At 34.6% G+C, this 14,645-nt stretch overlaps 2 protein-coding genes across 2 annotated transcripts; one reads left to right on the plus strand and one right to left on the minus strand.

Annotated features, from left to right (window-relative positions):
* Positions 1-9,066: 9,066 nt before the first annotated feature.
* LOC106352081 (protein RESPONSE TO LOW SULFUR 2) lies at positions 9,067-9,674 on the plus strand. The gene has a single exon (XM_013791761.3). The coding sequence runs from the start codon at positions 9,155-9,157 to the stop codon at positions 9,434-9,436; it is 282 nt and encodes a 93-aa protein (XP_013647215.1). The 5' UTR covers positions 9,067-9,154; the 3' UTR covers positions 9,437-9,674.
* Positions 9,675-12,462: 2,788 nt separating this feature from the next.
* On the minus strand, positions 12,463-14,244 carry LOC106348487 (chloroplastic import inner membrane translocase subunit HP30-2-like). The gene is made up of 6 exons (XM_013788237.3): positions 13,841-14,244; positions 13,613-13,728; positions 13,151-13,274; positions 12,923-13,071; positions 12,777-12,839; positions 12,463-12,690 (listed from the first exon to the last, which is right to left on the minus strand). The coding sequence occupies exons 1-6, from the start codon at positions 14,129-14,131 to the stop codon at positions 12,651-12,653; spliced, it is 783 nt and encodes a 260-aa protein (XP_013643691.1). The 5' UTR covers positions 14,132-14,244; the 3' UTR covers positions 12,463-12,650.
* Positions 14,245-14,645: the final 401 nt, after the last annotated feature.

Genomic DNA, 14,645 nt, shown 5'->3' on the forward strand with positions numbered 1-14,645 from the left:
GAAGATAAATAAGACATTTAAGACATGTAAACCATATTTAAAATGTATAAAATATATTTAACATAAATTTGAAAAATATTAAAATAATATATTTACACTTAGTAGTACTCAATGTAGTAGTAATACTATCTTGTTCGTAGTAATACTTTTGCAAATTTTAACATTTATTAGTAATACCACGTGAAAAATAAAATATTTCTAGTAAAACCGATGCATTTAAACAGTTTTGGTTTGTATATAACACTTTCGTAGAAACAAAATTTTTTAAAATATATAATTTGTGTGATTCACCTTATTATAACTTCACCATCAAGACATTATGCATTGAAGTATAAGGAAGTTTTTTTGTGAAAAAGATAAGTTTTCTAACCACTTAAGAAATATTAAAGATTTCATAACTAATTTGATATCTAAACACAAATTTAGACATATAATTTCAAAATACATAAGTTATATCTTTTAAAAATATATAATAAGCCGAAAATATAAAGTTCTTAGAAATATGTATATACATAGTAGTACAAGGTAATCCAAGGTAGTTTAAGGTAGTTATAGTAGTGCTAGTAATCGACAATACATATTTATATAAATAAAATATAATATAAAATCTTTAATTTATATAAAGAATATATGTCCTTTTCCGTTTAATGAAAAATGCAATTTTGATATTTTTACATATTAAAAATGATTTAAATGCATTCATGTTCTTAATAAATAAATCTATTTAATCAAAAGTTTTTAAGACGAATATCAAAGCATATTTATATTAATATTAAATTCAAAATAGATATAACTAAATTAGGATTCTTAAATGATAATCTTTACATAAGAAAAAGTGTCTTACTTTTTATGAAATAAAGAGAATATTATTTATAAGTTATACAGATTGTTAAATTCAATTATAAATATAAAATAATAAAATATATTAAATATCTTATTTTAAATTTTAAGGCTATATAAAAGAGATAAAAACTTTAATTAAGGAAAATAATTTATATACACAGTTTCTTAAAAATATTTTTGAAATTAATTATTGATTAAAATACTATTGAAATATATGATCTATTGAATTTATAATTTTGAAAATATTTTTATAACCTAAATTAATATAAATATCTTATTAAATTATGTTTGAAATTTTTGATTAGCATATTATTAATATACACATTTTATTAAATTTGTATTTGTGAAATATTATTGAAATAATTATATAAATATTTTGAAATTAGATGTTGATTAAAATGTGAAATGTCTTATTTTAAATTTGATAAATTTTAAATAAAAGCGAAAAATTTCGTTTAGGAAAATAATTATATAAATATTTTCTTAAATTTATTTTGAAATTAATTGTTTATTTATTGAAATAGTATTGAAATAATTTATTTTGTTATTTAATTATTTTAAAAAATATATTTTAAGATAAATCTAAATTTTTAATTTTGTTTTCATAATTTTAGTAATGTTAATCATTAATAGTTCTTTTAAAAAATTAAAAAAAAATCTGGGAAAAAAATCTGAAAGAAAAAGCCCTCCTCGTTACAGAAGACTGAGGTGGGATCCACTTGAAAAAAAAAAGTTAAAGAAAAATAAAAAGTTATGTGGATCCTGCAACATATGAAAAAAAAATAAAAAAAAAAGGGCAAGGAGGGAAAGAAGAAAAGAGAGGGTTAGTTAGAAAATAGATAGGGTAATGAGAATAAATTTTTTGTAAATGGGGTAAATTAGAGTACTTTCCATCTTCTGCTTAATACTTCACGTAAGAGTCGTTTTAAAATGTGTTAAATATGTGAGAAGTACTATTATGTAAAAGAGAAGAAAACTATGTAAAATTAAGACGCTTGTGTTAAACGAATATATTCTCAGATGTTGTAGCATCTTGCATCACATAATAGAAACGGAGGAATCATCCGGGGATTTCAGTGAATTCAGGAAAATCATAACTTTTTGTTTTAGAAAAAAAGCACTGAAAACTGGAAGGATATTTATACTCTGAAAAACAACCATATTTTAAAATGCTCTGGTAGACTAAGACTTATATATATAGTTTATAAATAGATCTCTAACAGCATCAACATCACTAAAGTCGATACCATAGTTTCTCGTCTATATAAAATTGATATAAACAATTAAAATTTTATAAGATGATTTTAATCATTTTTTAATGACTCATATTTTATTAAGTTATTACAGTATTTAATTTCCAATAAACTCTTCTATTTATTACTAATGAAGGTGTCCTTACTCCTTAGACTCTAACTCGGTTTGTCCTGGTTCCTGGTTGTTTTAACAAGTTTTTTCTTCCATTGTTTGATTGATTCAAATATACTATAAGATGCGCGCTCCTATTGACAGATAACAGCCGTGTCAAAAAACCCTGGAAAGAATGGAAAGTTCAATTTGATACTAGGTCACTATATTTACTCTGGGATAAAATGAAGCAGTGGAGTAGGAGTCATATAGAGTATATCATAAATTTATTTACTTTTAGCAGAGCCCTAAGACAAGGCCCATCCCTTTATTAGCTATACCTTCTTTATGTTAAACTTGCAATCAATTTGATGCTTTTAATAACAGTGATGGTGAACTGGTGCACACGTAACACAGTTTCTGACGTGAGTTGGGACGTTTTAAAATTTATTTGAGATATTTTGATGATACATTAATTAACTAAAAGGAGATAGTGATCACTGATGATCAGTATCCATACAGCATATTCCAACTAAACATTTCAACAGTTGGCATGCCTACTCTGTGTTATGCATTGTTAATTTAATTTATCGTTTCAAAATGACAAAATCCCACCATAATCTCTTCTTTTGTTTAGTAACTTTGACTAAACCGGTAAACAGTCGTTGGAATATATAACGAACTTTTCATTTGGCTCAAGCAAACCTCAATTATAAAACCAAAATCGAATTAGAATTCAAATTTGAACACACATATCATGTAAAAATGTAAAGAACCGATAAGAAATGTGTGAATTTGAAAGAGTGACTAAAAGGCGACGACATTCATTGAACCTGGACGTGTTTTTGAACCATTGCAAGTCGGACGTGACATTTTCTTGGTCTGCCATGTTTCATGATCACGCTACCTGTTTATTTGTCTTCGTAATTTTGTAAAACTGGTTTAAATAAGACAGATATTTTTTCACCCGATTACAGCAAAAATAGAAGCGAATCAGTTACGATTTCATTCATATGTAGACAAAAAGTCTTCTTAGTAACATTTCCCATATACATAACAATCACGAGATAGTTAATATTTAAAAAACAAATTAAAAATAAGCAAATTACTCTTAACTAACCAAGACGAGTTAGTCTAGTGATGTACGGCTTGCGGCTGCAAGTACGGCCTTCGGATTCGATTCGCATTGGCCACCAGAGAATTTACAGAGAATTTACATGCAGACTTGCTCTGGTGCCCGAGACCGAAGACCGTTTTCTGGTCATGACCTACCTTCGGATGTGCGTCCGCACCGCTAAAGGGTTCAGTCTCTAGTCTGGACCACCACGGTGGACCATGACCCTCGGTTATCAAAAAAAAAATTACTCTTCAACTATAGAAGCAGAGGGAGTAAATAGTTGAATAATCGTGACGGCCATTGACTTTGATAGAGTCTGTCCAATTAAGAGAAGGAGGTGGGAATATGATTACGTCGACAAGGCTTTGCTCTCATAACCATTCCTTTACGGTGGCTTTAATTGGCGGAATATATTAGTGGAAAGGATAAAGGTTAGAAAATGATTTCCACTACATTCAATTTTTTTCCTAGATACAAGAAAAGTAGCGAAATTTTTGTTTTCTTTTCTCCTTATTACATGTTTTTTTTTTTTGAGGAAGGGCATTTCTTATTACACGTTACAAACAAACATGTCATCTAAGATACATTCCAAAAATATAGAACGAAATTCGTATAACATCTCTCTCGAGTTCAAAGATTGTATAAAGTATAACTCACTTTATTAATGCTTAAGAAAACTAACTCAAAAATTTAAGCTCTCAATCTCTAAACTCATAAGCTATGTCACATCTTGACATCTTCAATTATATAGAAATTGATATTTCCTAATCCTTATAGGTAATACATTTAGATGACTCCTAAATATGTTAGTATTTCTATTTCCATAACTCGGTAGGATTAGGTTAGAAACTTATAACTCAAGTTTCCTTTTCTTTCAAGCTTACTCCAACAATCTCTCCCTTAAGCTTGAAATCTCCTTTCGATATGTCTTGCATCCCAATGAGGTCTCTCATTTCTCTGAACTTGATTCTTCCAAGAGCTTTGGTCATAATATCAGCCTTTTGCATATCACCCGAAACATGCTCAACATCGACTTGTCCCTTCTCAATGCACTCCCTTATGAAGTGATAACGTCGGTGTATATGTTTGCTTCTGCCATGGAAAACAGGGTTCCTAGTAAGAGCAATTGCGGACTGGTTATCAATTCTGATGAGTACTTTCTCGATAGGTCGCTTGGTGACTTCACTTAGTAGCTCTTGCAGCCATATAGCTTGCTTAGCAGCCTCTGTTCCAGCCATGAACTCTGCCTCGCAGGAAGAGAGAGCAACTGTGTACTGCTTACTTGAGCACCACGTAATCATGCTATCACCCAAGTAGAATATGTGACCTGCAGTGCTTCTTCCATCATCTATGTCCACATTGTGACTGCTATCACTGTACCCAATGAGCTTTGGAATCCCTAGCGATGATCTAGCAAACGTGAGACCAAGTGACGTAGTTCCTCGAAGATATCTAAGGCAGTGCTTCATTGCTGCTTCGCGAGACACCTTCGGAGATGTCATATATCGGCTTAGAACTCCCACCGTGTATGAGAGATCAGGCCTTGTATGTATAAGATACCTTAGGCATCCGATGACTCTTCTATACCTTGTAGCATCAGCATCTTCTTCTTCACTAGATTTTGATAGCTTCAAACCATTCTCCATTGGGGTGTGCGTCATATTGCAGTTCTTCATCCCACTCTCTTCTAAGATTTTCAATGCATATCTTCTTTGGTTTAGGCTTATATATCCTTCTTCTTGATGAACTTCAATCCCAAGATAGTAACTTAGTTTACCCAAGTCACTCATATCAAACTTTGACCCCATCTCTCTTTTAAAATCTCCAATGATCTTCTCGCTTGCTCCACACACGAACAAGTCATCTACATAAACAACCACGACGAGAATGCTCTGTCCCACGGTTTTCCTGTATACAGAGTGTTCCTTGGAGCACTTTTCGAACCCAAACTTGAGTAGTATCCGATTCAACTTGTTGTTCCAAGCCCTCGGTGCATGTCGCAGTCCGTACAATGCTTTGTTGAGCTTGTATACCTTTCTCTCACTTCTCTTCACCTCGAAACCTTCAGGCTGTGTAACATAAACGATTTCTTTTAACTCTCCATGAAGGAAGGCCGTCTTAACGTCGAGGTGGTGAACTTGCCATCCGTTCGTAGCTGCAACACCGATGAGTAGTCTGATGGTTTCAAGGCGTGCTACGGGAGCAAAAACCTCATCGAAATCGATCCCTTGTTGTTGTACATAACCTTTTGCCACTAGACGAGCTTTATACTTATTGATCGATCCATCAGAATTGCGTTTAATCTTGAATATCCATCTGAGACCAATGGGTTTAGCTCCAACTGGTAAGTCAACTAGTTTCCATACCTCATTCTTCTCGATGGACTGTATCTCATCCTTGCACGCGTCTATCCATTCTTTTAGCATACCAGCCTCCACAAAATTTCTTGGTTCGTTGTTTATACACATTAGCAGCACCTCTCCTTCTTCTTCAGCTACCATCACGTAATCTTCAAGGTATTTTGGTGTGGAAGTTTGTCTCTCACTTCTTCTCAACACTCTTGTTTCTTGTTCTCCTTCTCTGACTGGTCCAAAAATATCTGTTCCCGAGTTTTGAGCTTCATCATCATCATCATCTTTGTTTTCTTCCTCATCGTGCGACGCTTGAATTTCTGCAAGCTTGTCGTGGTTTGAGTGTTCAGTGATCCCATGATTACCGAACTCACCCATCGTGACCGTGAAGTCATCACAGTTTTCTACCTTCGCATCGTATTTTTTCCAGTTCAAGCCTTTTGTCTCGTCAAATACGACGTCGCGACTTACTACAATTCTCCGTGTTTCAACATCGAACAATCTGTAGGCCTTGGATCCCGGCTCTGTTCCGAGATGAACTAGCATTCTTGACCTGTCGTCGAGCTTTCTTAGGTGCGCCTTATCAACTTTGGCATAACTCAAACATCCAAATATCCGTAGGTGACTTATATTTGGCTTTCTCCTTCGTAGCACTTCGTATGGCGTCTGAAGCAGCAAGGATCGTGTGGCTATCCTGTTTATCAAATAAGTTGCATGTCTTATTGCTTCACCCCACAGATAATTAGGCATGTGCATATGCTTAAGCAGGCTTCTCGTCATCTCCATTAACGTTCGGTTTCTTCTTTCTACCACTCCATTATGTTGTGGAGCAGTTAGATGCCTTGTGATCCCTTCTTCATTGCAATATGCATTGAATTCGTTTGAAACGAACTCGCCACCTCGATCAGTTCTAAACGTTCCCACCTTCTCTTTTGTTTCATGTTCCAATACTCCTTTCAGTTTTCCAAACTTGTGAAACGCTCCACTTTTCTCTTTGAGTAGAATCGTCCACATATATCGCGAATGATCATCGACAACAACAAAGATGTAGCGATTACCTCCAGGAGTACTTGGAGTTATCGGCTCACAAAGGTCTCCGTGGATGAGCTCAAGTGGTTTGTCTGCTCTGTACAATGTAGCTTGAGGAAACGTTTGTCTTGTTTGTTTCCCAAGTAAACATGATGGGCAGATTTCTTTTATGACATTGACGCTGGGAACTCCTTGTACGAGTCCTTTGTCGATCATAGCCTTCATGGTCGCTGTGTTAACATGTCCAAGTCTTGAGTGCCACCTGTTTGACTCGCTTATCTCGCTTAGGTGCAGTTGTGAAGTGACTTTTATTCCCATACGAACTTTGTACAGCTTGTTCTTCGATCTATTTGCTTTGACAAGGAGCTTTCCGTTTTGATCATGCATGGTGAGTGATTCACCGTTTAGCCTAATATCACAACCAGACTCGGTTGCTTGACCTAAGCTTATGATGTTACTTCTTAGCTTAGGGATGAAATACACATCGGTCATTCTTCTTGGCTCCCCATTCATATCTATAAACGATATAGCTCCTTTTCCCTTGATATCAATCCTGGAATAATCACCAAATCTTACTTTCCCCGTGATTGACTTGTCCATGCTTGAGAAGTATCTTTGATCTCCTGTCATATGATTGCTAGCTCCATTATCCAAGTACCAGACGTCCTTAGCGTCATTATTCGTTTCATTCTTGTCTGGATTACAATTTTTCTCATTAAGATAGACTACCTCGTTCATCATCAACTCATCCGCATTCTGTGTGTCCAAGTTATCATTCTCTTGTGTCTCTTGTAGTTTGAGGAGGCGGTGAGGACAATCTGAGGCGTAATGTCCTAGCTTATCACATCGATAACAAGTTATCCGTGATGTGTCTACTGCTCTGTTGAAGCGTCCTCTTCCACGTCCTCTGTAATATGATCGTCCCCCACGTCCTCTTCCTCGGTAGTTCCTGTTGTAATCTCTGTACGGTTGATTTGATTGTGACTCTGAGCTCGCGTACATCAGTTTAGATTGATCTTCTTGTGGGTCTTCTTCTTCATGTACTCTTTCCTCATAAGCCTTTAGTCTTCCTACTACATCTTCAAATCTCGCCGTCTTTAAGTCAAGTATCTGCTCAAGTGTTGCTACCATAAGTATGTATTTCTTTCTTGGCAAGCAATCAAGAAATTTCTTCACAAGTTTTGTTTCTTCAATGTTCTCTCCTAGGGCTGCTGATTTCGATGATAATTCTCCAAGTTTGCCGACAAATTCATCAATTGAATCAGTCTCCTTCATCTTTAAACGATTAAAATCCGCCATTAGGGTTTGCAGCCGCGCTTCTTTGACTCGATCAGCACCAACATGTCTTGTTCTTATAGCCTCCCATATCTCTTTTGCGGTATCTAGGTTTCCAACCTGTAGTATCATCGATTCTGGTATCGACTGGAACAAAAGCGCCTTTGCCATAACATTCTTTTCTCCTTCGGTTTCGCCTGGGTCTATAGCTTCCCATGCCTTATGAACTTGTAAAGCAACCTTCATTCGTATCGTCCAAACCGTATAATTTGAATCACTCAAAATCAGACACTTTATGCTTGAAGAACCTCCCTTCATATTGCTTGTCGTAGCAACGATCTCTCCCATGATTTGATTTCGCTCTGATACCAAATCTCGAGTTCAAAGATTGTATAAAGTATAACTCACTTTATTAATGCTTAAGAAAACTAACTCAAAAACTTAAGCTCCCAATCTCTAAACTCATAAGCTATGTCACATCTTGACATCTTCTTATATAGAGATTGATATTTCCTAATCCTTATAGGTAATACATTTAGATGACTCTTAAATATGTTAGTATTCCTATTTCCATAACTCGGTAGGATTAGGTTAGAAACTTATAACTCAAGTTTCCTTTTTTTTTTCAAGCTTACTCCAACAATCTCCCTTGCAAAGAAAAGTATATGGTCCAAACTTTTTAGATTTACCAATGTATATTCTAGGAACACGGCTTCTGACAGAGAGTATCTCCACATATCATGGGCCTATAGCGAGTTTACGCCGTAGACTAATATCGTTTGTGTATATGCAGAATTCTTTTAGTAGAATTTTCAAAACAGTATCATAAAATTTTGAATTTCTTTTAGCAAAAATAATAATTGTATATCTAGAAATTTCCCGTGAAACTTTTTTAATTCTCCAACAACATTTCTAGCCGCTGAAATAATTTTGTCGTACCACTAAAATTTTGGAAAAATATATGGTGGGATCCAACGTGTGTCAGAAAACAATAAAATAACAAATTGTTCTAGAGGAGGAACATAAAAAACGAGAACAAGAGATACATTGAACCTAGACATATACCCACCCAAAAGCCCAGTCACCATGATGCCTATAAAATAGGAGCATTCAAGAACAAGAACACAAACACAAAGCCAACAAAAAGAAAGGAAAAAAAAACTCAAAACAAAAACAAAGAAACTTTTAAAAACAAATGGGGAAAGGAGGAAATTTCGTGACGGTGGCGGCTTCTGAGGTGGAGGAGCTACGACGGAAGAACGGAGAGATGGAAAAAGCGGTGGAGGAAATGAGGAGAGAGATGTTGCAGCTGTGGCGACGGACGCAGGTGGCGGAAGAGGCTGAGGAGCGTCTCTGCTCTCAGCTGGCCGAGCTCGAAGCCGAATCGCTCGACCAGGCGCGTGATTACCAATCTCGCATCCTCTTCCTCGTGAACGAACTCTCTCGTCTCTCCTCATCCGATTTGGCCTCGCCCTAGATTGATAGATCGATACATGCGTATTTGTGTAATGATAGATATCTTAGATTATTGCATGTATTTTAATTTACAGAATCGGCTCATCATATCAATGCCAATTCTGTAGAGTTTTTCTTTTTCTTATTGTTTATAGATCTCTAATTTCTGCTTGGAAATTTTAGTGTAAACAAAAAAATCCATGTTGTTATAAAAATAGGTAATGAAGATCTTTGAAAATAAAAGTATTTTTTGTTTGAAATGGAGTATGTAACAGGACTGTACAATTTGGATTTAAAAAAAAAAAATTAACAAAGGAAAAACATTTATTTATTTTATTGTTTCTCTTCATATGTGAGGACATGTCCAATTAAAACTGTAAGAAATCCCCCAGGTATTTGAAATGTCATCTTTGATCAAATAATTTACTAATAAATCAGTATGTGTGTGCTTTGCTGTTGTTGCTTTTTTCTAGAGTCGCTGACCTCTAGTGGCGTTCCAACAATGGTTTTGGTCTTTCTAGAATATTACATATCAAGTTTATTGCACGAAAACAGATAGTTGAATCGCAGAACGTGTTGTACTTTTGTGACATAACGAAAACTTAGCATAACTCTCTTCAACCATGAATCACATACATGGATCTCGTATCCGCAACCACAATATTCATCTATTTCTAATTAGTGTTATAGGAAGTAAATGAGTATAAAATCTTAGGGATACAACGCCACTGCTACGTACAGCGATTATTTGCTTGCTATTGCATTTATGGTTGTAGCAGTTTATTTCTTTCTTTTAGACGAAAATTCAGAACATATATATCCTTTTCAATCAAAATTTATTGTGAATTGTAAATGCAGGAAAAAAATCGAAACAGGAAAAGACACCATGTTTCTATTTTGTGTACGTATATAAGTTTTACAAAAACATTATAGAATTGTATTATTGTCACATGTAAATGCAAATAGTATCGAGTTTGAATCGTTTTTTATCTTCAAATAAGAATATCCTTGTTCAACAGATTCGGGCGACCATAAAGGATGGTGTAGCTAATGTGATATTTACCAGAAGTAATAGGAAAGCTAAACCCTGTAGAGAAAGATATACTTGGTGGGCAAATCCCATAGCCTCACATCATATGCCTCCGGATCACTTTCATGAGTATACATATGAGAATGAGTAATTAATGTATTTATATTAGTTGTTACTTGTTTTAGATGTTGATGTGTTACCTAACTTAAATAAAACATTTCTTATACAGCCACAGTTCTGAATGGTGAAACGTAACCGGTCTTTAAAGGAAATTCAGGATGGTCATGGTTCCAATAAATCAGACGCAATTTCTTGAAAAACATTGTTTATGTTTGTACATCTTACTGAACAAATATATAAAGAGAGCGTGATGAATATTAAGACAATCATACACAGTTCAGAATCTATATTATTAAAACTAAAGTACCTTTTGGTATTGTTTGGAAACATGGATAAAAATTAAAACAAAAACTGTTTGGAAACATAAATAGCAGATTAACTATTTTTTTTTTAATTTACATATTTAGCCATTACATTTACAATAATTAAATACTTCCTTTTTGTATTTTTTTTATTTACAGATTCTGCCACTGTATTTAAAATCAATTTATAATTGATTAATTATAATAGTTGTTGTTTCTTTATGGTGAAAATAAAAATACAAACTGAAATATATAGTATATAACTATATATTATATCAAATAATTTTTAAACCCTATTTAATTTAGTCAATATAAAAATTTCGAGAGTTCAATTTTCAAGAAAAAAATATATCAGAAAATTAATAATAATTCTTAGAAAACTAATGCAAAAAATTTAAAATTTTAGTATGTAGTTTCATTTTAAAATAAATTAACAAATAAACAACAGATTAATATATGAATAGTACAATTACATCAAATTGTATCAAATTATAAACTTTTTAATATAATATTATGCACAAATAATAAGAATTATTATCAAACATCTATATCATAAAATAATATATTTTACCCTATATGTAAATTACAAAACATAAAAAACATACATGAGATATTTTTATAAAACCAGCGGTTTATGAATTTACGTTGAACATAAGTTAAATCAACCATCTGCGCGGGAGTGCGGATAAAGTTCTAGTATTGTATTATTTCATTATTAAAGCTAAAAACACTACAGTATTTCTTTCTTTCTTTCCTTTTTTCTTTAAAGCTCAATGACCACCACCCACGAGCAACCGACAATGACGTTTCATATTTGATTATTACTCTTGTGAAGATATTTTGGTTAAACAGTCAAAGGACAAGGAGATGTGATTTTTTTTTTTACAAAGGAGCTTCATTACGCTACAACTAGATAGCAAAAGTTTCAACATAACCAAATATTTAAGTAATGAATATTTGTATATTTCTGCGATGGTTTTAATATATTTTGCTCAAATGCTTCCAAAAGTTATATAGCACCTGCGCCATTTCTTAACCAATAATGATTAATGAACCTTGTAAGAAAGCATTGTTTGGTCGCCCGATTCAGATTAGGCTTATTTTAGGCCAACAATAGATTCGAGGTACGCGCAGTTCATGTTCTTTTGCTTATAAAAAGGCGTCGCACATGGTTACTAAACTTAAATTGACATGTTCTTTTAAGATGATTTAGTGTAAGGTACATGGTTACTTGTACTATAGGAATAAACCTAACCAAACCAACCGATGGACCATATAAAACCCATCAATAAGTTTGTTCAAATCCATGTTTTAAATTTCTGTTAAACTGAATAACTAAATAAAATGATCAGATTACTGCTTGCATTGTTATTTGTTAGGAGTTTTGATTGCCAATATAAATTCAGATAGAATGTGAATTCTTACATTTAATATACTTGAGGTGTTTAAAAAAAAATATGGATAGAAGGCCATAAAAATTTGGTTAAGGATACACAAAGTTTCACAACTAAACTTTAAATGATATATTCTTGTAACACTTCAAATTCATCAGATACAGTTTGAAGATGTATTTTGTTACGATATAAAACCCTAGAATGATCATAAATTGGTAATCGAAGTAATCTGTAATCATAGTTCATAAGAAGACATTACAAGTTTATTGCTAGCAACATGAGCCAATAATAATATAAATAATGATACCACCGTACAAGAAACCAATAGTGCTTCAGATACAAAGATTCTGCCCCAAGACACAAAGTGGCTCTTTCTTTAAGTCTCAAGTCTCAACCACGGCTTCCTCGTTTACCCTTCAGCTCCGGGTCCCTATACGTACCAAAAACAACCCACCACAAGTCAGTGATTTCACAGATTCATGTATATGAAAACAGAGCTAGAAATTAGATTCAAACCTCTGGATGTGATCCAGTATCAGTAGCCTTGGTCCCGGTGGGATGCTCACGTCTTTTAGCGCACTGGACACACACATAGACAGAGAGTTTAGAGGACAGATCAGTTTTCGATGATACAAAAATGAAAATCTGAAAAGCTCAGTTACCTATCAGTGAGCAAAGGCAAAGTGGGATCTGCCAACAAACCCTTCTTGAAGTTCTTCTCATACTTCTCTAGACCCAGTTTCAACAGCATAGATCTCGCCCGGGTATAGTACGGATCTTCAACGCTTGGTTTAGAGAACCTTTCCCCCAGCTGAACAAAACCGAGAAAAGAAGAAAACATGTGTTTCAAGAACAGTATAGTCTCTTCCTATATGTATATGATCACTCACCTTGAAGAAGATTCCTTGAAAAAGAGAGAAACCAGCAGCAGTGGTGATTGCATTCATAGGCTGTCCTTGTAACCCTGCGCTCACCAGAGAATACGCGACTCCAGATCCAAACGCCGCAACCACACTGCACAAAAAAACAAAAGCAAATCACAGTGATTCTTTAACCATCAAATGTTCACACAAAGAGGTCAAAACCTATGAGCTGATTCAGAGAGAGAATGCAAGCTTGTGAAGCAATAAATGATGATTAAGACAAACAACTTGTCTCAAACATAAAACACTAGACGCAGACACTAATCGTCTCTAACAGCAGCTCCATAGATAAATTTCAAGGATTCAATTAGTCTTAAGATCATTTGATGAAAAGTCAGAGCCATGAAACAACAAACAAGTCACACTATACAAGCTTAGTAGAAGCTAAAGCTGCAACCTTTAAGGGATAAAAAAAAAAAGAAAACTTACGCAGACTCAAGATCCTCCTTGCCTCTAATACGCTTCATAACGCAAGCAATACCAGCATTAACACCAGTAATAGCCGCAAAGTTCCGAGCTTGGACCAAGGGCCCACCCACTAGAGCCTACAAACATTGTCACACATCTCTTCAGAAACAGCAGTTAAGGGTGAAAATGACCCAACCATTTATCAAAAATCCATCAAAGTTGGTTTTTTTTTTTTCTTTAAAAAAAGACCTGAGTTTGCTGCAAAGACGCCATAGCCTGAGGGTCCACCCCCGTCTGAGGCATCTCAGGGGAGAGAGTCCCCATGAGCCCACCGATAAACGCTCCCTGAACGCCTCCCATGGCGGTAACAACGGCGGCTTCCACCGGCAGCTTCTGCTTGGACAGCCACGACTTGAAGCCAGTCTCGGCCTCTTTGAACTTGACCTGAAACTGCTGGATTGGATTCTGCTGGAGGCTCATCACGGCCATTGTTTCTCCGTCTCTACGCTTCTTCTTCTCTCCTCCTACGTCTTTCCCCATCTTCTTCCTCTCACACTTTTCTTGTTCTCTTCTTCCTCCTTTTCTCACTCTTCTTCTTATCTTACCTCGTTTTTACAATGCCGTCTCCGTTTCTGGTAAAGGTGTGTTGAGGTTTGTTGAGGCGTTAAGTTGATGTTTGGGCTTTTTATGTTTGTGGTCCATTTATGATCTATTTGGGGTTTTTAGACCTAACTGGGCCTTTCGCAAAAAAAGTCTTTATCTCCACGTGCGGATACGTTTTGCCTTGCTACCAAACACTCAATCGAAATAAGGTACCTACTATAAAGAATGGAGTAAGTATCTTATTCTGCTGAGTTACTTTACATTTAGTCAATCAAGTGAAAACATTTTCTTCCTATTTTCTCTAATTGCCGGTATAATGGAGTAAAATACACATACAATTTTACTCTAACTTAAACAAGAATGAATACATTTGAAGTCTGATTAAAAAAAGTAGCGCAACTATAAAAAATGAATGAAATAAAAAATAAAAGATAAGAGAAAAAGTAAATGT

This window comes from Brassica napus, chromosome C7 (assembly GCF_020379485.1).
Source record: "Brassica napus cultivar Da-Ae chromosome C7, Da-Ae, whole genome shotgun sequence".
Taxonomy (NCBI): Eukaryota; Viridiplantae; Streptophyta; class Magnoliopsida; order Brassicales; family Brassicaceae; genus Brassica; species Brassica napus.